At 44.7% G+C, this 25,311-nt stretch overlaps 1 protein-coding gene across 1 annotated transcript in view; it reads left to right on the forward strand.

The window, feature by feature from the left end:
* Positions 1-12,830: 12,830 nt before the first annotated feature.
* The window catches only part of shank1 (SH3 and multiple ankyrin repeat domains 1), a gene marked incomplete at both ends in the record, with an annotated part of 62,504 nt that continues 50,023 nt past the window's right edge, over positions 12,831-25,311 (forward strand). The window contains one exon of the mRNA XM_079520243.1: positions 12,831-13,391. Within this exon, the coding sequence (XP_079376369.1) occupies positions 12,831-13,391 (561 nt within the window). The remainder of the gene's footprint in view (positions 13,392-25,311) is intronic.

Below are 25,311 nucleotides of genomic sequence, written 5' to 3' on the forward strand. Positions count from 1 at the left end.
TTTCCCAGTGAAATTTCCTGGGGACCAAGACACTGAAAATATCTATCTATATACACGCTTTGTCCTACATAAAAGAGAGAGAGAGAGAGAGAGAGTGAGAGAGAGAGAGAGAGAGAGAGAGAGAGAGAGAGAGAGAGAGAGAGAGAGAGAGAGAGAGAGAGAGAGAGAGTGAGAATGATGTAGAAAAAAAGAAAAGAGAGAATGACGGAGACAGGAGAGGGTAAAGGTGGTGGGTGATCAATCTTCTCTTGAGACCATCATCACAGAGACCACTGGTGAAATAAAGTCTGAGAGGAACATGGAGGGTTTTGAACCAGGCCAACACTTATGTGATCCACTGAGCAAAGTTACCTCATTTTACCTTGTGCTGCTCACGTGAAGTGAGTCCAGTTTTGGTCTTTGAAACAAGTGGCATCCTTAAAGCCTCCTTACTTTGGTCTTTGGCCTTATTTTCCTTTTTCATGACGTGGTTGGCAATCTGAAAGGTCTAATGTATTGTACATGTTTTTTTAGTCATGGCATAGAAATTAAATGTGGATTGTCTGGTGGCCTTTGGAGCTACAAAGCCAACTCAGAGTTAATAACATGACCTGAAACTCAGATGCAACTCTCCAAGGAGAATAGAAACCGATAAAGATTTGTGCAAGGCGGGAGATAAGAACTGAAGAGAGATGATTATCACTAGTCTGTATATGCAATATCTAATCGTTCCATCATCCTCTGTATCATCTTTATATGTGTGGACTGGACACACTCATGCATGCATCCACGCACAGTCGCACACACACACACACACACACACACACACTCATGCATGCATCCACGCACACGCACACACACAGACTCATGCATGAATCCACACACACACACACACACACACACACACACACACACACACACACACACACACACACACACACACACACACACACACACACACACACACACACACACTCTTACGTTGAGGTCATCTTTATATGTGTGCACACACTCATGCAGGCCTCCACACACACACACACACACTCTTACGTTGAGGTCTTCTTTATATGTGTGCACACACTCATGCATGAATCCACACGCACGCACGCACACACACACACTCTTACGTTGAGGTCTTCTTTATATGTGTGCACACACTCATGCATGCATCCACACGCACGCACACACACTCTTAGGTTGAGGTCTCATATGTGCGCGTCATGACTTCTATCTTGAAAGTGTATTATTGCTTTCTGTGTGCATTTCTCCTCTGCGTTCAGCTGTTTCAGCTCTAATGGTGATGACGATCAAGCCACTTAACCTTGGTATGTGGCATTGTCCCTCCGCCTGCCTTGTCTCTGTCCTTTCACAATCCCCACCCAGTGTGTCTCCTCCGTGCCTCTCCATCAGACTCACTCCTCTGTCATCACACCTTGAGCTTTACAGACACACTTTTTTACTTTTTCTTCTTTTTCTTCCAATTTAGATATTGGTGCAATGCCCCGTTGGGAATGCACGCCCCTTCAGTTATGCAATACCCGCTGTGCCCGTTGTCTTAGTACTTAGTTAGTGCAGTACTCTTTATCGTAGTACTTAACCCATTTAGGCCTGACCTCAAAATGTTAAAAAAATCTTCTAAATCCATAAATATTTTCACGATTTTTCAAAAATAGCAGCCCTACAAGCTTGTAGCGCGCCACTCTGTGGCACGCTATGAGCTTGTAGGGCTGCTATAACATAATGTTTAAAACACCAAAAGGGGTTCCCGCCCAAAATGGGTTAATATGCCAATTTCCTCTCCCAATTTTCTGTAGTATTTCTGGTCTATTTTGTTTACTAGTTAATGAATTACCATGGACGTTTGTGTACATCTTTATGCTCCCACAACAGCCCAAGAATACCTCCTACTGGTTTTGTTGACCCCTTTCCTTAGCACCACCTAATCGTTTGAGGGGCGCTAGTCCCTCCTACTGTATGCCCAGCTTTGTGTTTGTGTGTACCACATAGTGATGATTTGATTGGCTGAGCGCGGAATGTGATGTATGATGATGTATGACGATAAGAGCGCCCCTCACTTCAGTGTGATATTTGTATTGTTAAAGTAAAGTAAAAAATCACACCCGTGTGAAATGAGGGGCGCCCTTGTCATCGTACATCAATTTATGTTAGCGGACATTTGACATTGCTACATAAGGTACATAAGGTGGTCCCTTATTGGCTAAGCGCTCCCACCAACATGTGATTGGTTAGCGATTTGCTCGTTTACATATGACGCCAATTTTCCCTTCAATGTCAATGGCGTTTAATGTTTTGATGTTTAATTTATGTCATATTTAGCGGAATTCTGACGTAATTTCTCTGTTCATTGTCGATGGCAAATATTGAGACGTGTGGGACAAGATTTAGCGGACATTTGACCTGAATTCCCCTTTCATTGTCAATGGCAAATCTTGAGACGTGTGAGGACAAAAGCTGTTTATAGAAGGGGCTAGCGCCCCTTAACAATAGCACTGTGCTATATTTGGATAGTAATCATTGCTATATAAAGTGTTTTTTCAGTAACGGGGGTCTCCCTGTCTCCCCAGCTCTTTAATAAATAGAAAATACATTTCCAGGTGGTTTGCCAATTTCAGCCAATCAGGAGAGAGTACCCAGTTATCAAGTTTATTGTCTCCACCAGGCCGAAGGCATGGGGAGAGAGTATGTTTTGCACTCCGTCCGTCCGTCCGTGTGTCCGTCCGTCCGTCCGTCCGTGTGTCCGTCCGTGTGTCCGTCCGTGTGTCCGTCTGTGAACAGCTAATCTCTGGCACCGTTGGCTTGATTGCAGCCATACTCTGCACACACACTCCCTGAATGCCAGAGCTGAACCTCTGCCCCAAAGTTTTCACATTGGCCTGTTATAGCGCCACCAGGAGGCCGCTTTGTGCAAAACCAATGTTTTGACAGTACACCTACAGATTTTGTCCAAACATTACGGAAATTGGTACACAGTTGAAACGGGTTTTTCAGATTTTTCAGACTCCATCCTGATTGGTTAAGATTGGCTTCCAAAGTTCGTAGGAGTGCTCCGTTTCAAACAAAATGCTGCAAATCATGAACACATGGTGTGATTTCCGTGAAATTTTGCACGCACATTCCCACTAGGTCGAGGAAGAAATGCCACTTGAATATTTTCAACTCAGCCTCATGGTGGCGCTATAACTGGCCGATTTGTGTTTTACCTATAACTGCACCGATCTGTGTAAAACCATGTATGCACACTCCCTAGAGGCCAAGGAAAAACCTTTGCGTGGAATTTTTCACATCTGCTCTTTATAGCGCCACCAGGAGGCCGACATATGTAAAACACATTTTCTAATATTACTCCTTCAGATTTTATCCAAATGTCACGCAAATCGGTACACATGCTCTCCATAGTCATGTGATCATGTGATTTGTTTGATTTCTCATAATTATCCATCCTGATTGCCTACGATTGGCTTCTAAAGTTTTCAGGAGTAGCCTGTTTTGTACCCGTTTTGTACACATTGCCACAACTCCGCAACGCAGCGTCAGATTGCGGTGAAACTGTGCATGCCTATTCCCACTACTAGGCTGAGGAAGAAATGCCACTTGACAGTTTTCAAATCAGCCTCATGGTGGCGCTACAACAGGCCAAGTCGCGTCACACACACACACACACACACACACACACACACACACACACACACACACACACACACACACACACACACACACACACACACACACACACAAACTTATATTACTCCTAAACATTTTGCCAAACATCACACACAATCCTATCCTCCTGGTGGAGACCTGTGCCCAGAAGGGCACTTTTTCTAGTATTGTTCCTGTTCCAATGTGATCTGCTTTGTGTCATTACTTCCCATTTGATTTGTTTATCCTGCTTCCGGTATGAGTTTTCTAACCTGATTGGATAAAATTGATATCAACCTGAAAATGTATTTTCTATTTTACTAATGAGCTGGAGAGACAGGCAGACCTTTGTTACTGAATAAAACTCTATAGCAATCATTTTGGAAAATAGAGCTATTCAACACTTATTTTAACATAAATACATATCACTGGCCCGGACGGTTAGCTCAACCGTCTGGGCACCTAGGCTGCTGAGCCAGCCTGACGCCGTGCCGCGGGTTCGACTCCCGGGTTCGGCCTTTGCTGCGTGTCTTCCCCCCCATCTCTCTCCACATTTCCTGTCAGTCTACTTTCAACCTATCAATAAAAAGGCAGCAAAAGCTAAATAAATAAATTCATAAATACATACATACATATCACTTACCCTACCTTTAACTGTATAAAATATATTTCTAAATCTAATGAGTGGATTGTCATGTGGCAGCGGTGGCCGAACGGATTGCGGAGCGGTCTTGATACCGGAAGGTCGCCAGTTCGGATCAGCGGTCCGACACGTTAAAATTGTGCCCTTGAGCAAGGCATTGAACCACCACCATGAAATGTGCTATGAGCAGGGCCTGGCTGGAAACAAGTTCTTGAGCTTAGCCCAGATACCCTGGGTAAATATAGTAACTTTGCTTAACTTTGCTTTACACACCCGGAGGATGAACCGTAACCCCTTGTGACCCCTTGGTCTGTCCTCTAATCTAATCTAATGACATCATCAAGCCAAAATGGCAATACACAAGATATCTCATAAATTAATACGCAGATTGCAGGATGAAGCCATGCTGAGTTTGGTGACCCATATCAGCACGGCCTCTAGGGGCTGCTTTTAGAGTCAGTCGTATCTCTTCTCCTTGCCACTAATCAAAATTGTCATCTTTTTATCCAGTACTTTAGCTCTTTACATTTATCCTTTTCTCTTGCAATCTATTTCGCTGCCTCTTGTCTCCTTGGACCAAATCCTCCACTGTCTACTTTAACTTTCCTCCAGTTCTCCCGATCCCAATATTTTCTTCCCGTCTTACTCCTTTCACTTCTCTATTGTCTGTTTGCTCAGCACTATGCAAAAAATATGGATTGCTCACTTCCATCTATTATCATATTCTGTTTGTCATATACAGTATACTGTGCGTGCGTGCGTGCGTGCGTGCGTGCGTGCGTGCAGGCGTGCAGGCTATACAGCCAGTCAGCTATTTGATAACCTTGCTGTCTTCTCCAGACCTTCACACATTGTGCAGCCTTTTCTGCTTATTTGTCCATTTCACGAATCAGCTCTCAGTCTCACCCCTTCCTTTTCCCCCCATATCTGTTCTTAAGCTCTCTTGTCAGTGTTACTGGGCACTGGGCAGTAGTGTTCATCAAGTCTGCCTGTCAAAGGGGTACAGTATCATATCTTACATTTCCCAGAATTCCAAGCCCACAATTTTGTTCCCAGGGAGCACACAAAATGTGCGCCAGTTCAGGTGGCCAAGTCATAGACTGTGACGTATGCGGAAGTGCCATTCCCGCCTGTGCTTTCTGGTCCTGACTCCTGATACGTCACTGGCTTCCCCTCTGCGTTTTCAACCCAGTTCGGTGGCTCTTACACTACAATCACGGCTCTTACACTGTTTCCTTCTTCCGATTGGCTACGCCCGATCACGTGACACGCGCGTCCATGCCGTGCAATGCATGTTGGGTTACAGGTGCATGATGGGAAGCCGGAAGTTTAGTTGTTAGCAAGCCCCCAGAACGGCTGGCCAACGTTGCATCATACTGGTCAAAGCTGGAACTGCAGGCGGGCATATAGCACGAGGAAACCCTGCGTTTGCACATCCTCGTTTGCCAACCAAACAAATGCGGAAGTAGAGCGTTCTTCCGGGTGCTCCAAAACGCCACTGATATGAGCAACTTCCATTGAAATGAATAGCGGGGGGCGGGGCTGTCCTTTATAACTCCATGGTTGTTAGCCGTGAGACACCTATGGTAACATCATTCTACAGGCCACAGGTTTCTGCGTTACACCGGCAAGCTTTGCTCCTTCCTCTCTGCTGCCGTGTGTGTGTGTGTGTGTGTGTGTGTGTGTGTGTGTGTGTGTGTGTGTGTGTGTGTGTGTGTGTGTGTGTGTGTGTGTGTGTCTGTGTCTGTGTCTGTGTGTGTGTGTGTGTGTGTGTGTGTGTGTGTGTGTGTGTGTGTGCGTGTGTGCGTGCGTGTGTGCTTGTGCGCGCGTGCGTCGGTTTCACAGGCTTTGGCCCACTAACGGCCATGAAATTACTTGGAAATACCCTGAGAGATTGTTTGGAAAAACTCACTACTTAGTAGTTAATTTGTGTGGAAAAACATTTGCACACCTTTACATTAAAACGTTTAAAAGCACACTGCCACTTGCAACTTTTCGGTTGTGTAGAAGACCGTCCTCAGGCCTGTGACCATGCAAGTGGCAGTTTGTGGTTATATCTTTGATTGTTGATGTCGAAGTAGTCTATAATAAACCTTTCTATGTACCTGTAAAAGTATAAACTATAATTCATGTATTCATTGTTATTCAGTGAAATAAGTGAATTATCAGTTGGGCTTTAACACTTTTGCAAGACACTATAAGTCACATTCTCATTAGGGGCTGAGACACTGAGACGCGTGCGTACGTGCGTGCGTGCGTGCGTGCGTGTGTGCGTGCGTGCGTGCGTGCGTGCGTGCGTGCGTGCGTGCGTGCGTGCGTGCGTGCGAGCGTGCGTGCGAGCGACATTGGTGGGTCCCAAACAGTACACCACTTTAAATTAGGTCACATAGCCTAAGTATCTAGATCTAGATTTGAAGGAAGCGGTGCCGGTGGCCTAAATATCTACACAGTGGGTGACGTCCACCCCAAAATGTGGCCAGTCTCCTGACTGGCCGCAGCATCACATCACCCCCGTCCTAGTCTCCCTTCATTGGCTGCCAGTCAAATCCAGAATCAGTTTTAAAATCCTACTGTTTGTTTTTGTTAGCCCTACACGGCCTGGTACCACCCCTATGTATGCAACCTGATCAGGCCTCCCGACTTTACTAGGCCTAAACTAGAAGTGGAACACCCTGCCAATTACCGTCAGGGCTGCTTCCGCCCTGGCCATTTTTAAATCAAGTATGTCCTCCGTGGCCTTTTAAATTACACAGTTGTGTGAAGTGATAGATAGATAGATAGATAGATAGATAGATAGATAGATAGATATAGATATAGATAGATAGATAGATTTATTATCCCGCTGGGGAAAATCAGTTGCCCAGAGGCGGCACAGCAGTTAAGGTTACAACTTACGGGTTGTAGTTGTAGGACTAATGACTGGTCTAACCTATGACTAGTCTAACCCAAAAACTGTCTAAACTAAGTACTGCACCCCAACTTACATGTAAAAAAAAGTATACAGTAGAAACAAGGCAAAAAGAAAGACAAGATGCATCAAGAAACAATAATAATAAGTGCTAATAATAATACAAAATACTACAGAGCAAACCAGGGTAAACAATGAAGGTGTCTATACAATTCAATCAGTGCGTCATAAAGTGTATCCCTGCGTCTCGTCATAAGAAAGACGAGAGAGATAAAGTCAACAGTGCAAAGCCAAACAATAAAGTGTTCATTGGTCAGTGCAAGAAAGCGTGAGACGTGACCCCCCCCACACACACACACACACATTAGGCTTTGATTGTCCTAGCCAAACGGCCATTGTGTGTCTCATTGTCGCCTTTCAGTGCAACAGGAGGATGAATCTGTCGTTCCTGCGCTTACTCCAGTACCCTGTTATCTCTAGATGGAGGGGGTGGGAATGATTCAGGATGGCGCCCACTGTATTTATATGGGCCACGTGATGTCTTACATCGTCCTTTAGTGCCCTAAACAAACATTAAAGTCCATAGACTTGGCCCACTACCAGCTCCATTGAGTGAGTGCCTGTGCCAGTCTTATGCACACCTGATGGGTTCAGAGACGGGTGCGTAGGCAGGAGGCAACGTATTAAAAGAATGCACAGAAAGTACACAACGACCCGCACACCGGCCTTCACATGCCTGAAGAAGGTCTTTAGACCAAAACTATCATATCACTCAGTCTCTCTCTCTCTCTTTCTCTGTGTGTGTGTGTGTGTGTGTGTGTGTGTGTGTGTGTGTGTGTGTGTGTGTGTGTGTGTGTGTGTGTGTGTGTGTGTGTGTGTGTGTGTGTGTGTGTCTGTGTGTGACTGTGTGTGTGTGACTGTGTGTGTGTGTGACTGTGTGTGTGTGTGTGTGTGTGACTCTGTGTGTGTGTGTGTGTGTGTGTGTGTGTGTGTGTGTGTGTGTGTGTGTGACTCTGTGTGTGTGTGTGTGTGTGTGTGTGTGTGTGTGTGTGTGCGCGTGCACATGCATGCGTGTGTGTCAATGCATTCAATGAAAACATTAGACGAATAGACGTACTGTACCAAAGAGCTCCTTGTTTAAAATGTCATTCATCCTGCCAAACATTTGATGGGTACCTACCCACCCACCACCCAGTCGTTTATATTCTTCATGGAAGGTCCAGGTCTATGTACTGTTGTTAGTCTCTGTAGGTGTCACACAGGTTCCCTGCCATTTGTATAGTCGTGTTCACTTTCAGTCGAGCCCCTTCTGATTTATTTTGTTCATTCAGGCTTTCTACAGCCGCTCTGAATGGAGCGTCCATTGATGCAGTGTTTGAGTGTTTCCCAGTCATTTGTAATTCAGCTTTTCTGTCAGCGCTCTGCGGCGCCATTGGTTCCGTATAGTGGTGCTTGGAAGCTGAAAGCCCAGAAACGAAGCACAGTGCTGCATAGTAACCACGAGGGAGGGACTGATCTGTACTCTGAACACACGCTGCATCACTGATGCTCTCTCTGCTCTGTAGTGGTGGGGCCTCTCTCCTCTCTGCTGGGTCACAGCAACCATGAAGGAGTGGATACTCTGGAAAGAGGATACAATCCGCACTTTCAGTCGTATAGTAAGAAGAGTATTGTTTAATAATGGTGAGGATCCGCAGCGGCAGTGCTACCAGACAAACGCGTTTCGGCACGCAGGCCTTCGTCAGTGTCAGAATTGTCTTGGAGTGTATACTCTGCCGTGTCAAGTACTGTCATCCGCTTTTATTTTATTTTATTTTATTTACTATGTCAAATCCTATGTAACCTTTCTATCTAATCAGGTTAATCTAAAAAAAAAAAAAGAAAAGCTTCTGCAAAATACACCTGGCCAAAGAAAAAACAATTCAGACACACATAAATACAACAATATACAGCCTTCATTGAATTAGCACAGATTAGGCCTCTAGTAATTACAATTTACAATTTAGGCATTTAGCAGTCTACGCTCTTAATCCATAGCGATTTACACTAAGCAAGAACAACACGTGGTAATACATCAAATACATAGAAATAGTCATCAAGCATCATAAGCAAGTAAGAACCTAACATCCGTCTAACAGTAGAATATCTGTACAATGAAACCATGAGTATACAGTATAAAGTGCTACGTCTACATAAATTAAAGATAAAAGAGGGTTAGGGTTAGTTACACATTGACGTGAGGGCAAGATTATGTTGACAATGTTACCACTTATTGGGTCAAAACATTTACATACTGTATCTGCACAGTCCGAGCCTTTTTATCAGAACCCTATATTGTTAAAAATATATATAAAAACACTTGTAGTCTAGGGCTTCTATAAGCGTTCTGATTTGACTGCACATGTATGCGATAACCAATCTGACCCCAGCTCGCTGGGGGTAGAGTCGCTGTATATAGTAGTTACTATGTACTGGGGCTCAGGGGTAGAGTTGTATATAGTAGTTACTATGTACTGGGGCTCAGGGGTAGAGTTGTATATAGTAGTTACTATGTACTGGGGCTCAGGGGTAGAGTCTCTGTATATAGTAGTTACTATGTACTGGGGCTCAGGGGTAGAGTTGTATATAGTAGTTACTATGTACTGGGGCTCAGGGGTAGAGTTGTATATAGTAGTTACTATGTACTGGGGCTCAGGGGTAGAGTTGTATATAGTAGTTACTATGTACTGGGGCTCAGGGGTAGAGTTGTATATAGTAGTTACTATGTACTGGGGCTCAGGGGTAGAGTTGTATATAGTAGTTACTATGTACTGGGGCTCAGGGGTAGAGTCTCTGTATATAGTAGTTACTATGTACTGGGGCTCAGGGGTAGAGTTGTATATAGTAGTTACTATGTACTGGGGCTCAGGGGTAGAGTCTCTGTATATAGTAGTTACTATGTACTGGGGCTCAGGGGTAGAGTTGTATATAGTAGTTACTATGTACTGGGGCTCAGGGGTAGAGTTGTATATAGTAGTTACTATGTACTGGGGCTCAGGGGTAGAGTTGTATATAGTAGTTACTATGTACTGGGGCTCAGGGGTAGAGTTGTATATAGTAGTTACTATGTACTGGGGCTCAGGGGTAGAGTTGTATATAGTAGTTACTATGTACTGGGGCTCAGGGGTAGAGTTGTATATAGTAGTTACTATGTACTGGGGCTCAGGGGTAGAGTTGTATATAGTAGTTACTATGTACTGGGGCTCAGGGGTAGAGTTGTATATAGTAGTTACTATGTACTGGGGCTCAGGGGTAGAGTTGTATATAGTAGTTACTATGTACTGGGGCTCAGGGGTAGAGTTGTATATAGTAGTTACTATGCACTGGGGCTCAGGGGTAGAGTTGTATATAGTAGTTACTATGTACTGGGGCTCAGGGGTAGAGTTGTATATTGTAGTTACTATGTACTGGGGCTCAGGGGTAGAGTCGCTGTATATAGTAGTTACTATGTACTGGGGCTCAGGGGTAGAGTTGTATATAGTAGTTACTATGTACTGGGGCTCAGGGGTAGAGTTTTATATAGTAGTTACTATGTACTGGGGCTCAGGGGTAGAGTCGCTGGATGGCAACCGCAAGGTTGCCTGTTCGAACCCGGGCTCCCCCAGAGTTAGTGTCGAAGTGTCCTTGAGCAAGACACTGAACCCCAAATTGCATCTGACGGGATGGTTGGTGCCTTGCATGGTTTCCGCCGCCATCGGTGTATGAATGTGTGTGTGTGAATGGGTGAATTGATGCACAATCTATGTAAAGCGCCTTGGATAAAGGCGCTATATAAATGCACCCTTTACCATTTACTGCTCCGGTTGTAAACGTACTGTAAGCTCATTCATTTGAAAATGCTAGTATAATGGGCAATGTTTAGGCTGCTTACTTACCATGTGTCACTCCCATATTACTCTCTCTGCCCATTTCCTGTCTCTCTACACTGTGTATCAATAAAGACCAGAAAAGCCAAAAAATATAAATGAACCCACCTGAGATCAGATTCTACAAATGTCTTCTACATCCTGACAGTTTTCTGAAAAGGCTATGTTTCTATGTCAGTCGTTCTTCGATTTTTCAAAAATAGCAGACCTACAAGCTCGTAGCGCGCCACTCGGTGGCGCGCTATGAGCTTGTAGATCTGCTATTTTTCAATAGCTAAAGCATAACATAATGCTAACACCAAAAGGGGTTCCCGCCCAAAATGGGTTAATAATAATACAGGTGTAATGCGATGGTGAGCAACCTACGCCATTCTCTTGGCTTTTCCCCTCCCGGCTCTTCCATCTGTCTGTCTCGATGCCCCATGCCGCCTATAGAACAGACAGAACGCTCTGGTCTCTCGTTGAAACCCTTACAGCCACTATTGTTGCTCTGGTTGAACACACAGTTTGGACGCAGACGTAATACTCAGCTGTAACATAGGCCCTTAAATACAGCTGAATATGTATCGATTAGAACGTTCACGTACTGGAGGGTAATGAATGTGAATAAACAGGATGAGGAGTAGAGGAGTTTGGATGTGCGCTCCTCTGTCGTCACGCTCCATCATGCCATCACATATCGTACTATAGCCTCTCCTATGTTATGATAGCCTTCATTATGCTACAGTACCTTCATTAACACTATCTTCCATTATCCTGCCATCAACTAGATTAAGCTATATGACATTTCCTTCATGTGTTGAATGGAGGCACGCAAGGTACAGTAACTGAATAGTCCATCACTCTGTGGTGAAAATCACAAGTATGGGTGAAAGATATCTAGTCTGTTCCCATAGTGACCAGAGTTTGCAGGAGTTATGGAGTTATGTGCGATGGATCCTTGCCCTTGGGCACACCATTTGTTTTTTATCATTCCATGTTACATTTTTTAAAGGAGAAGTATGTTTGCCCACCTGAGTAATACTGAAAACAGATTATATAATAATAATAATAAAAATAATAACTAGAAATGCAAATGCCAACTTGCGCCATGCACATAAGTAGGCCAAACATGGCCTACTTGTGCGCAAGCAGAGCGCACAAGCACTGCCCTCCCAACTTGAAAATCTTATTTACGTCAACATCAACAACCAATAAGGGACCACGAGGACACGGCTACATACCTACATACCAATTAACATTGAAACATATCTAATTACGCCACCATCAACAGCCAATAGAGAGTATGCGCATGCTTAAAGTGAATGGCACATCGAGTGGCAAATCGAGTGGCAAAGCAACAGGCAAAGTGAGTTTAACATTGTTTAATGTTGTTTAATGCAATCAGATATGACTTTTCTGTGTGGATGTATGGGCTGTCAAGGCCAGAAAGTAGTTTTTTGCCACTCAGTAGGTGTTCCTGCATAACTTCCTGGTTTGATGATGATGTCACGCGCATACCCTCTATTAGGGACCACCGAGGACAGGCCTGCCCTACATACTATACATACCATACATACATACATACATACATACCATACATACATACATACCATACATACGCACAGTACTTGCACGCTCTGCTTGCGCAAGTAATAATAATAATATGTCTGACGCTCTTCTGGTGTCTGCTCTCTCTTGACAGTGTCTCTCCGAAAATGATGCCATTGCCGCCCGTGCCACCCTCCCTGTCGCCATGACAATGCCATTCAGCCCCCTCTCCAGTGACGAGGAGCAGCAAAGGATGCTGGGAAACAATCGACATCTCTATCCAGGGGCTGAGGATGAGGAAGAGGAGGAGGAGGAGGAGGAGGAGGTGGAGGAAGATGACCGCGACGAGGAAGGCGAGGACGAGCAGAACGGAGAGCTGGAGGGAGAGGAGGAAGGAGAGGACGAGGAGGTGGAGGAAGTGAGGCGGGGAGGAGGAGGCGGCGGCCTATCAGCAGGAGGCGGCCTATCGCGGGGAGGCAGGGATGAGGGGCACAGGCAATCAGGCAAAGGCGGACGAACCACAGGAGACAGACAGACACGGTCCGGAAATCCCGGGCACGCCGCGAATCCCTATTCGTCGAACCCGGGACCCGCGCACCAACAGCCAACGGCCAGTCAGATGCAGGCCCAGCAGCAGAGGAGGAGACAGACAATAGCAGACACTAAAGCGCTAGTGAAGGAGCACAGCTCCAACTCAGTGGCATCTGAGGATGCCCACATCTCCATGATGGTGTTCCGCATCGGCATCCCAGACATCAAACAAACGGTCAGTCGCTGGAGCCACCCTCCTAATACCCCTTTTGCACGCACGCACGCACGCACGCACGCACGCACGCACGCACGCACGCACGCACGCACGCACGCACGCACGCACGCACGCACGCACGCACGCACGCACGCACGCACGCACGCACGCACGCACACACACACACATTCATTATCAAGTTCACTTCACAAACTTCATGTCAAACTACCACACCACCATGTTCTTTAGTCACAGCACACTTCCCTGTAGAAAGTAAAATCCAAGCCGTTGTTATGAAATAAGTTGTTTTTAATTACCCTTTACCAAACAATTCACTCCTGCCTTTTTACTGCTGTCCACACTTTTCTGTATGGGTGATCATCAGTTCTAATCTTCAATGCATAGTGTTTTTAAGGTTTGTGCACGCACGCACGCACGCACGCACGCACGCACGCACGCACGCACGCACGCACGCACGCACGCACGCACGCACGCACGCACGCACGCACGCACGCACGCACGCACGCACGCACGCACACAATAGCATTAACAGCAAAAAAGAAAAGAGAACCTCTAAATTCTTGTCAGCAATGTGTCTGATCCTAGAAAGAGACAGACCTTCAAGGTGACCCAGCTCTCTCACACAGAACAAGTGCAAGACATAGATAAAGTGTACTGTACTGTACTGTACTGTACTGTACTGTACTGTACTGTACTGTACTGTACTGTACTGTACTGTACTGTACTGTACTGTGAAGCTCAACAGCAGCAGCGGTATTGCAGCTGTTGAGGCCTTGTACTCATGCATACGTGTGTGTGTGTGCGCGCACACACACACACACACACACACACACACACACACACACACACACACACACACACACACACACACACACACACACACACACACACACACAGAGGTTTAAATGGTGTGATAAACCTCAGCACCTTACCTGACGAAGGCCACAGAGGCCGAAACTTTTTTTTGTCCGCCTTGGTAAAATAACGTTTTTTGGGAGCTTTCAAAACGGTGTGCAGACTTATACTCTTTCTTTTGCACCCATTGTGAATTAGCCTGGGATGTGCGTGCACCACCTGACCACAATAAACCTCAGCATGACCAACCCCTGTTTTTTTCAGACTGTCCTCCGAGACGCGAGGTTACTCCGTGGTGAGATTGAGAAATAAATAATACAACAAGAGAATGACAGCTTGACACGCGCGACAGAATGCAGCCTTGTAACTAACGTGTAGGTTTTATTTTTGTAGAAGAGGCAAACTAATATTGTGTATGCCGTTTGCTTTGATTGAATAATTGATTGAACATGCACTCCGTAATATGATTTGGGTGTGTTCTAAATAAAGTGTTAGTGTTGATTATCATGTATTAATCTAATTATAGTTAACTAATACTATTACACTAAAAAGGATAAATATGAAGGGAAAATAGACCATTTTATAGTACAATAATGTTTCAAGTTTACACATACAAACAAATTACACAATAATCAACACAAACACTTTATTTTAGAACACACCCAAATCAAATCATATTCCGAAGTGCATGTTCAATCAATTATTCCACCAAAGCAAACAGTATAAACAATATTAATTTGCCTCTTCTACAAAAATGAAACGTACAAGTTATAGTTCTCTTGTATCATACCGTACTTGTATTATATCCCACCACGGAGAGTAACCTCGCATCTGACTATCCAGCATTATATCCACCTCTGAGGACAGTCAAGATGGGCAGTGTCGGTAGGCCAATCACAGGCAGGCGGGACGCAAACGAGATTCACGCGCCTAACAATAGAGCAATCATCCCCCAGGCTATGGGATTTAGTGAGCGGAGATGGATATTATCCATAACTTGTAACCACATGGGCTTGCGACCAGCAAATTACCAATATTGGTGACGTACTGTACGCTCAATCAGAGTACAGAGTGTGTTTGCCTATTAATCACCAGCGACTGTGGCTCAAGAGGTAGAGCAGGTCGTCCAATGATCCATGGGTCGGCGGTTCGAATCCCGGCTCCTCCTGTCTACATGTCGAAGTGTCCTTGGGCAAGACACTGAACCCCAAATTGCTCCCGATGTGCTGGTTGGTACCTTGCATGGCTTCCGCCGCAATCGGTGTATGAATGTGTGTGTGAATGGGTGAATGTAATGCACAATCTATGTAAAGCGCCTTGGATAAAGGCGCTATATAAATGCACCATTTTACCATTTACCACCAGAGACAAACACTGACCGCATTTGTCCTACCCACCTGTCGACCAACGACAGTACACGAGCCACCTGGAGTGCGCGCTGGACCTCAATTTGCCTATTAATGGCATTATATGAATAGTCCCTCTCTGCAGGCTATATAGATGTAGTGAGCGCTCCGACCAAATGATTACTGAGTGAGTACCTATTCATGTTTCATGTTAAATCAATCAGTACCAAAGATAAGTACCTTGGGGGGTGGGGCTGCATACTGTGCGATTGTAAAAAGGGAGAGAGACAGACAGACACACAGAGAGAGACTGTATACAAGAGGAAGCGAGAACAACGATCTGGTACCACCCACTTTTAAAACAAACATGGGTAAATTCTCCTTCCACAGCACTGCCACCCACGTGTGGAATGCCCTGACTCCCTCCCTCAAAAAATGCAAATCACTGGCGTCAGCATGCCAAAGGGAGAGGAAATGATTGCTCCTAAATGTCACTTAAGTGACATTTCAGATGCACGGAACACAGCGAATCAGGCTGGAACCCAGGCTAGATTTCTCTCCCACATTAGTCAAGTGACTACCCCCCACCTCCTTATAACCCCCTTCATTTCCCCCCAACCTGTACATATCTTTTTTTTTATTATTTTTTACTTTTTATGATGACTTGAATTGTGTTGTTATTTTTCATGTCATGATTATGTATTGAACACCCATTTTTCGGTGATCCCTTTGGACGTGTTTGACCGTACTCTGTACTGTTTACATTTCTGCCAATAAAGTAATCAATCAATCAATCAATCAATCAATCAATCAATCAATCAATCAATCAATCAATCAATCAAACTGTGACCAGACTATGAAGTTAGCAGTATGGAGTACCAAGACCAGAGAGTGATGTCAAAACCACACCCACTGGATCAACATTTTCCTCATTTTGTGTTTTTTATCACTTAATAATAATAAGAATGAGTCTGAGCATTTTGTCAGGGACAATTATGATATTTATTTATATTTGATTAGTCTGTGTTTGGAGAAAAATAATTGTGTGGTGAGTAGTGTTGGGAAAAACAAAACTATTAGGTAGGAAATCTTCACAGACTAGCATTTTTAATCAACACAAACCAGTCAGCCGATTAAACATTATTTATTTTTTGCCCATGCAAAGTTTCCTGTAGTGCTGGTTTGCAGTGTTGCCAGTTCTGCTTATTATAAGCGACTTTGGGCTAGTTTTCCTGTAAAATAGCTTACATTTTCATAGTTGCATGTTGCACGATTCTTTATTTATAAATTAGCTGATGTAATAGGGCTCAAGTGATGAAACTGGTTGCTTCTTTTGGGCTTGTTTTCATAGACCTGGTCGCTTGTTTCACTCACAGAATCTGGCAACCTCTCTGTATCCCACAACGAAAACAAAACACAACTGCTAATTTTTTTTCGGTAGCTTTGCTTTGTAGTTGATTGATTGGTATTGGAATTGAGAGTTGAGATTGAGAATATGGTATCTAGTTCACACTACATGTAGTGAGCTTTGAAACATGACGAGAAGACTAGAGATTGATTGATTGATTTATTTATTAACAGTTTGCAGAATTACAGTACATTTCAAGTACAACTCAATACAAAAACTGTTAACTGAGTGGACGACACCATAAAGCATTACACTTGGGCCCACCATTTTCAATTCATCAAAACATTTAGAGACGTACGAATATACACTTACAAAACATATGAAGGTTAAAAGGGGTGGGTGGGTCACGGGTGGGCTGGGGGATTCAGATTTTACGGGGGCCAGTTTCGAATTGCAGCCGTCCGTAGGTGCCCTTTGAGAGCGGTTTTGAAGGAGTCAAGGGATTTGCATGTCTTAATGACTGTTGGTAGGGAGTTCTACATTTTGGTGGCATAGGAGCGAAATTAATTTAGTCCCTTGTTTGTGCCGAATCTGGGTTGCACCAGTGAGGAGATCCTGTATTGGAATCTTGTTCTTTGGTTGACTTTTTTAGTTTTTTGATTACGTTGGTGGCCATTTTATCACCAGAAAGATTTGCCTCCAGGATGGAACCTAGGTAGGTAAGATCCACTCTACAGTGCATCAACGGGTTCCGATGCGTCGCAAAGGCAATATCGGCGGCAAGCGACGGGAGCTTGCTCCCGACGCTTTCAAACTGGCCGACAGCCAACCGTCTGTGCTGTCTGGAGCTGCCTTTAGATTTTGTGCAGTTTCCGGGTCAGTTATTTAGTTTGTTTGACGAAACAACTGAAAACGACTGGCTCTCTTACTGAAAGAAAAAATCCAATAAAACATATCTTGGCGGTGCTTGTATTGCGACAGGCGGCTGCCGCATAATGGCTAATCTGGGAATCCATCTGCATTTTTGTAATTTTTGCGTGCGTGCGTGCGTGCGTGCGGGCGTGCGGGCGTGCGTGCGTGCGTGCGTGCGTGCGTGCGTGTGTGCGTGCGTGTTTTGTCACAGAGCTCTGAATCTCTGAGAGATTAGTAATGGGAGATATAGGATAGCTCGAACCAGTGCTGCAGTGGTGTTCGATCCGAACTTAAACCGGGATGTCGAAGCTTCTAATACAATGCTACATTAGTCTGATGTCAGCGCTGGATATCGCTGTTGTCTCCATACATGGGGCTATAGGTTATGCCCATATATGGAGCTCTAAGTGAAAGCCTTCGTAACAGGAGATGTAGCCTAATTGTTAGGTATTTTCTGAGCCTGAGAATTGCAGTCAATTTGTAGGCACCCGGGCAGGATTTCACAGATGCCATGAAGGCCACGACCAATGTTGCCCCTCAGTTTGGCCTTCTACCCCTCAAGAAATGATGGGCCCTGAGGCCCCAGTGGCTTTGAACCCATGCTCACACCACCCCAGCTGAGTGTACTGATTGACTGATTGTCTCTCAGTCCTCAACCGTTCTTGTTAAGACGCCGTTTTTAGACGCCAGTGTCTTTTTTGAGATTCTGAATTTTAACTCTCCCCTCAAAATATTACATTGACTCTGATTCTGTGGACTTTATTTTATTCTTTTATTTGATGCCCTGACATTTGGCCTTTATGCCTTTACGCCCCACCAAAGGCCAAATGGCTGTGGCCATAAAATGATGAAATTTCAGGTCTGGTGGGCAGCTTTTAATTGTCTTACTTACTCCTTGGATACTATACGAACTATAAACTATAAAGCTGTTTATTTTTTTCGAGAATAAAGGAAGCTGGACGGGGAGGGCGATCTTTGTCGGGGCTGGGGTGGTATCTGTCATCTGGGGGGTGGGGGGAGTAGGTGGGGGCTTCTCACCAGTAAGATAATATAACCGTGGCACTGGCAACACAGACATGTGTGTGGGGAGGATGAATTGGCATAACTACTGAAATTTGTGAGGAAAAAAGGGGCGTATAAGGGGGGGGGGGGGGGGGGGTAATCAAATAATAATTGGCTATTCTAAATTTAAAAGAGAACGGGGGGAAAAAAGGAAAATGTTGGCTCGACTGGCAGAAGTTACGCTCACTCCACTCCAGAACTGCCAACTGTCCCACATTCGAGGAACTGGGCAATCTACCACTGCCTTGTGCAGTTGCCAGGCGCCATGGTCTTTCCCCCCCCCCCCCCCCCTGCTTGTTTTCTTCTCTTCTCCTCTGCAGTGCTCTGATGAGTGTCAAGTCCTAATGAATCATCACATGTGACTTGATTGTGCTGATAATTGAATTAGGAAGCATAGGGAGTTAGGGATATTCGTGTGTGTGTGTGCGTGTGCGTGTGCGTGTGCGTGTGCGTGTGCGTGTGTGTGTGTGTGTGTGTGTGTGTGTGTGCGCGCGCGGATGTTTGTGTGTGTGCGTGCCAGCCCTGGCCACATCCATTACATCACCCTAGGGACAACAGAGAATGGGAGGACAGATATGCAGAGAGAGCGAGGTAGCCTATCTATCTCTGGTATTAGGCAGATTAAAGCTGAACCTTTGTAATTGGTCAAGAGAAGACCACATTCCAGAGTGCGTCTTCGGTTCTTCATCCCATTAGCTGATGAAGTTGATGTACCACCTCTGGTAATGTAAGCGTGTGTGTGTGTGTGTGTGTGTGTGTGTGTGTGTGTGTGTGTGTGTGTGTGTGCGTGTGTGTGCGTGCGTGTGCCCAATCAGCCCATATTTAAAAGTGCTGTATACTGAGGCACTATTAATCCCCTCCTCAACACTACCTCCTCCCACGTTCTGTGTGATTTAGGCCTATTATTGATCTGTATACATTATGAGTGCATGTCACTGTTGGACCCAAACCATAATTGTGTCCAACTGTACATATTTAGCAAAAGTAGCTGATCTACAAGCTCAAACACAAGTCTTTTTTGTGTCACACTGATGAAGGCTGGATAGCTGAAACGTTTGTCCCTGTTCAAAAATGCAATACATATTTTGAACTGAAGTCTTGGTGTGTGCGACCCACTACCGTTATATATTTTATGTTTTGAACGGGTAGCGCACCTGCAGTCAGAGCGCGGTGGTCACATGAAGAGTAATTTGCTTTAAATCCAACATTAATTATTCACCACTCCCTATATTTACAGTATCGGCATCCACGGTTAAAGATACAGTTCACGGGGCACAGTCGGTAGTGCTGTCGCCTCACAGCTAGAAGGTCCTGGGTTCGATTCCCGCTGGGGACGCTGGGGGCGTGTTCTCTCTTCTGCGTCATCAGTGCCCATACCCAAGGCGGGGTTGGCGAAAGGGCCTTTCTGTGTGGAGTTTGCATGTTCTCCCCGTGTCCCCTAGGGTAGGTACCCTCACAAAAAACCTCCTGGTCTCTAAACTACCTCCCGGTCTCTAAACTACCTCCCCTTGGCCAGCCGGGGCGCCTGATGGAGGGGAAAGGAACTGGTTGGAATAACCTGTTCCTTCTACTCGCTATGTCCGGCCGGGGAAACTCCCCCCTGTCAGGTGCAAAGGTGCATGAGGTCAGTCCGCTGCCCCCCCAGGTTGGCAGAGGAAGTGTAACGCCCAGGATTACATTAGATAATTGATACTGGGTGAAAAAATGGGTTGCAAAATCGTGGGATAAAAAATATTTCATAAAAAATAAAAGAAAAAAGTTCACACGTTTAAATCTTCAGAAATAGAAATATTTTTTGTCAAGTACGTTTCTCACCCTAAAAAACCTCCATATCCGTTTCATCCGTCCGTTGCATCCGTTTTATAGTGCGTGAAACTTGGCTTTCTCTTTGCCCTCAATTACAATCCTCGGATCTATTAATTATGCAATATGCCACGCCTGTAGAATCATTAATATGCCAATCACCTGGGCACTGAGGCTTACAAAATAAGACCTGGCTGATTGGGTTATTGGTTATTAGTGTTTTGTCACCCCTCCCCCTCCCACCCACTCTCAGTTCCGGACCAGCGCTTTTCTTACCTTTTCTAATCTGATTTTATTATCCAAAAACCAGTGGTAGAGGCGAAGAAAGGCGGGCCGCAGCTCAGAGCATGCACGCTGGGTCTTTGTTGACTCGTTGTTGTTGTTGTTTTTCACAATGTACCACTCGTTCTTGGATATAATAACACCAGATTAAAGTAGAATTCCATGCTAGAAGGCTTTCTTACCTTTCTTTGTAGTTGTTACGTCCCCATCAAAGAGGTCCAGGTGTTTTTTTTGTGCAAAAACTCCTTATTGGCTATTTTCCCTACCATAAGCCCTCAATGAATTGCATTGAATTGAATGGGAATTGAATGGGGCTATGGGGTGTTGTGCTAATTCGCTTATTTCCATCGAAATAAGTAGTAAAGTGTGCCGCTTGGGATATTTCTTTACATTATGAAGAGAGGATATATACAAAAAAATAATAATTTTGAGCGATGGAAATAAGCGAATTAGCACAACACCCCATAGCCCCATTCAATTCCCATTCAATTCAATTCATTGAGGGCTTATGGTAGGGGAAATAGCCAATAAGGAGCTTTTGCACAAAATAACACCTGGACCTCTTAGGTGGGGACGTAACGACTACAAATAAAGGTAAGAAAGCCTTCTAGCATGGAATTCTCCTTTAAGGTAAGAAAAAGGTCTGGAATTCTCCTTTAAATTCAGATTTTGATTGAAAACGTTAAGAGTTTCCCTATTTCGGGACTGTCGTTAACAGGAAACGTTGAACATAGCATAGCAGATCTACAAGCCCACACAAACTTTATTTTCACGGTGTAACACTGTCATAAGTATAAAATAGAGCTTAACTTGTGGGTAATCGCTCTGTCTTTCTCTAAAGCCTTTCTTCACCCTCCCTCCCTTTAACTTCCTCGCTCCAGTGTTGGGTAATATCACTTTACAGTACCATCCCACTACATTAGGCCTGTTCTACATGTCAGCTAATTCGCCCTCAATAAACTCTAATTGCTTGTTAATTGTGTTCTAATGAGGTGAGGGAGGAACCAGAACAAAAACACAAATGTTATGAAGTGTGTGTGTGTGTGTGTGTGTGTGTGTGTGTGTGTGTGTGTGTGTGTGTGTGTGTGTGTGTGTGTGTGTGTGTGTGTGTGTGTGTGTGTGTGTGTGAGGGGGGGGGGGGGGGGGTGGTTTATAGCACGATAGTGTTGCTTGCTGAAAATAACTTGGTTGAATTCGTGTCTCACATTATTTGTCTCACATTATTTGTGTGTAAATGTGTTGTGTGTGGGTTCTGTGTTGGGTACTACGGAGTATGAATTAGGCCTGTAAAGATGCAAACAAATCTTTATACTGTACTTTAGGCCTTGAGCAGGATTGGCCTAGCCTGTGATCAATACCATTTTCGGCTTTCTGATCCGGTCGTAGCGGAAATAACTTTACACCATCAGGTGGCCGGAACAAACGACCAGAACCACCACGCACCTCCAAAATGATTCCCGTAGTTTAAAACTTGTTTCGTTTGGTATAATTGTTTCGTTTCTTTTGGTATAATAATGGTTTGGTATGTCCATGTTCTATTCTAACTCGTAGCGAGGCTGGTGAGACTAAACTAATTGATTCACATTACAGTTGGAGGCCATCGATATTGTCCGTTTCTTTTTGCTGAGGTTTGCGTGATCTGCGCAAAACCCCTTTTGGTGTTTTAAACATTATGTTATAATTTAGCTATTGAAAAATAGCAGATCTACAAGCTCATAGCGCGCCACCGAGTGGCGCGCTACGAGCTTGTAGGTCTGCTATTTTTGAAAAATCGTGAAAATATTTATTTCAGAAAACTGGAGGATTTAGAAGGATTTTTTTTAAATTTTGAGGTCAGGCCTAAATGGGTCAAATGATAAGGGACAATATCGGTGGCACCCAACTGTAACTGATTCACATTATGTGGGGAACAAAAACACACCAACACGGCTAGTTTACCAGGCTTTACCAGTTTACCAACACGAATACCAGGCTTTACCATGTTTACCAGTTTACCAACATGAATACCAGGCTTTACCAGGTTTACCAGTTTACCAACACGAATACCAGGCTTTACCAGGTTTACCAGTTTACCAACACGAATACCAGGCTTTCCTCTGTGGTGAAAAGGCTGGTGACGCGAGGTTAGGATTGGCCTGACAATTGACAACGCAATGTTCTCTCTTTCTCTTACTCTCACAGTCCCCAAACTATGTCTCTCTCTCGCATGCACCGACGCACGCACGCACGCACGCACGCACGCACGCACGCACGCACGCACGCACGCACGCACGCACGCACGCACGCACGCACGCACGCACGCACGCACGCACGCACGCACGCACGCACGCACGCACGCACGCACGCACGCACGCACACACACACACACACACACACACACACACACACACACACACACACACACACACACACACACACACACACACACACACACACACACACACACACACTCCTCTCTCTCTCTGTCTCTAGACACTCACTGCCTTTAGTGGAATTCCACTCACTACACAGACACTTGTCAAGCACTCAGAGAACACATTGACTTTGACCACCATACACTGGCTTCTCGGGGTGCTTCAGAGGTAGAATGCTAATGAAAGTGTATAACAAAAAAGGTGACGAGGGACTGAGATAAGAGAGATGGAGCCATACTGTAGGAAGAGGTGGAAGAGAGGAAAGTTCGAGGGAGATATGGGGGGAGGGAGAATGGAGAGAGCATGAGAACGTGACAGTTTAACAGAAAGAGGAAGTGAGGATCTTTGATAGGAGAGGTGGGAGGGTCTGTGGTTCGAAATGTATAAAGAAAGAGTCCTCATCCTCTTTGTGAATTGGCAAGATTAGGGGGAGAGAGAGGTAGAGAGAGGAGTAGGGAAATGGGAGTGGCTGTAAGAGACAGAGAGAGAGAGAGACTTATAGAAAGTAAGAAATGAAGGATAAAGGTGTGGACTTAAATGACGTGAGACAGAAAGAGAGAGAGGAGGGGATATTTCCCCATAGATCTCGTTAAAGGCCTCTAGTCTCATTGCACTTATTGGCCTGCAGAAAATGGCCAGAGGAATGGACGGAAGGATGGGCAGAGAGGGCGATTCTCTAACTTCTTGTTCATGAAAGACAGTGTTGTAGGAGTAAGATGGAGACAGTATGCTGATGATGGACATGGTAAAATACAACGATTAGAATAGGCAGGAGTGGACATGAGGGGGAGAGTGTGATCACAGATTGCAGAACCGAGACAATTTTCTGTCCGTATTATCATGATGATGACACAAAGGAGATGGAGATGGAGATGGACACAAAAAAAGAAATGATGTCCCTCCCCTTTTCTTCATTTTGATTTTAAATGACCGGCCATTACAGAGCAGTGTGGGAGCAGTGCTTAGCAGCTGTCATTACAGTAGTATGAACGAGAGAGCTTTCCCTCAACATATGAGACCAGAATCAGAATTACGTATAGCTTTATTGTCTGGTGGGTGAAATTCTTTCTTTTTTCCGTTTGTTACATCATATTGTAGTTTCTGCGAGAAGAGAGAGCATAGAGGTAGAGTCAGAGCCCGAGAGATAAGAAGAGAAAAATAATAACCCACGATAGAAACGGGTCAAACTAGAAAAATGTGCACAGGTCTCCACCAGGCCAGGTAGTAGAAGTCAAAATAGTCAATCAGGATGAAATATGAGAAATCGGACAGGTCTGTCTTGATCACATGACTATTGAGATAGTGTGTACCGATTTGCGTGATGTTTGGACAAAATCTATAAGAGTAATAGCAACAAAATGTGTTTATCAAAAGTGGGCCTAATGGCGGTGAAGTTTCACGGCAAGCCGACATTCATGATTTGAACAGACCACCCCTGCAAACTTTAGAGTGGATCGGATCTGTCTTGATCACATGACTATTAGGATAATGTGTATCGATTTGTGAGGACAAAATCTGTAGGTGGAATAGCACAAAATGTGTTTTGCAAAAACCGGCCTGTTGGTGGCGAATAACAGTACAAACTAACTAACTAATAACAGTAATGTGAAAAGGCTGTCATTTCTTCTTCTGCCTAGTCGGAATGTGTGTGCAAATTTGAACGGCCATCGGACGCTACGTTCATGACTTTTTTGTTCAAAACGAGCCACTCCTGCAAACTTTAGATGCCAATCTTAGCCAATCAAGATGGAATATGATGGCGCTATAAATAGCATGTTAGTTAGTTTAATAATAGTAAGTTTGTTTATTTTTGTAATTGTAAAGCATCCTTGGGTGTTTGAAAGGCTCTAGTTATTATTAAGGAAGGGTAAAACCCACAAATCCACCTCAAGACCCAC

This window comes from Electrona antarctica (assembly GCF_951216825.1).
Source record: "Electrona antarctica genome assembly, chromosome: 14".
In the NCBI taxonomy this organism is placed as follows: Eukaryota; Metazoa; Chordata; class Actinopteri; order Myctophiformes; family Myctophidae; genus Electrona; species Electrona antarctica.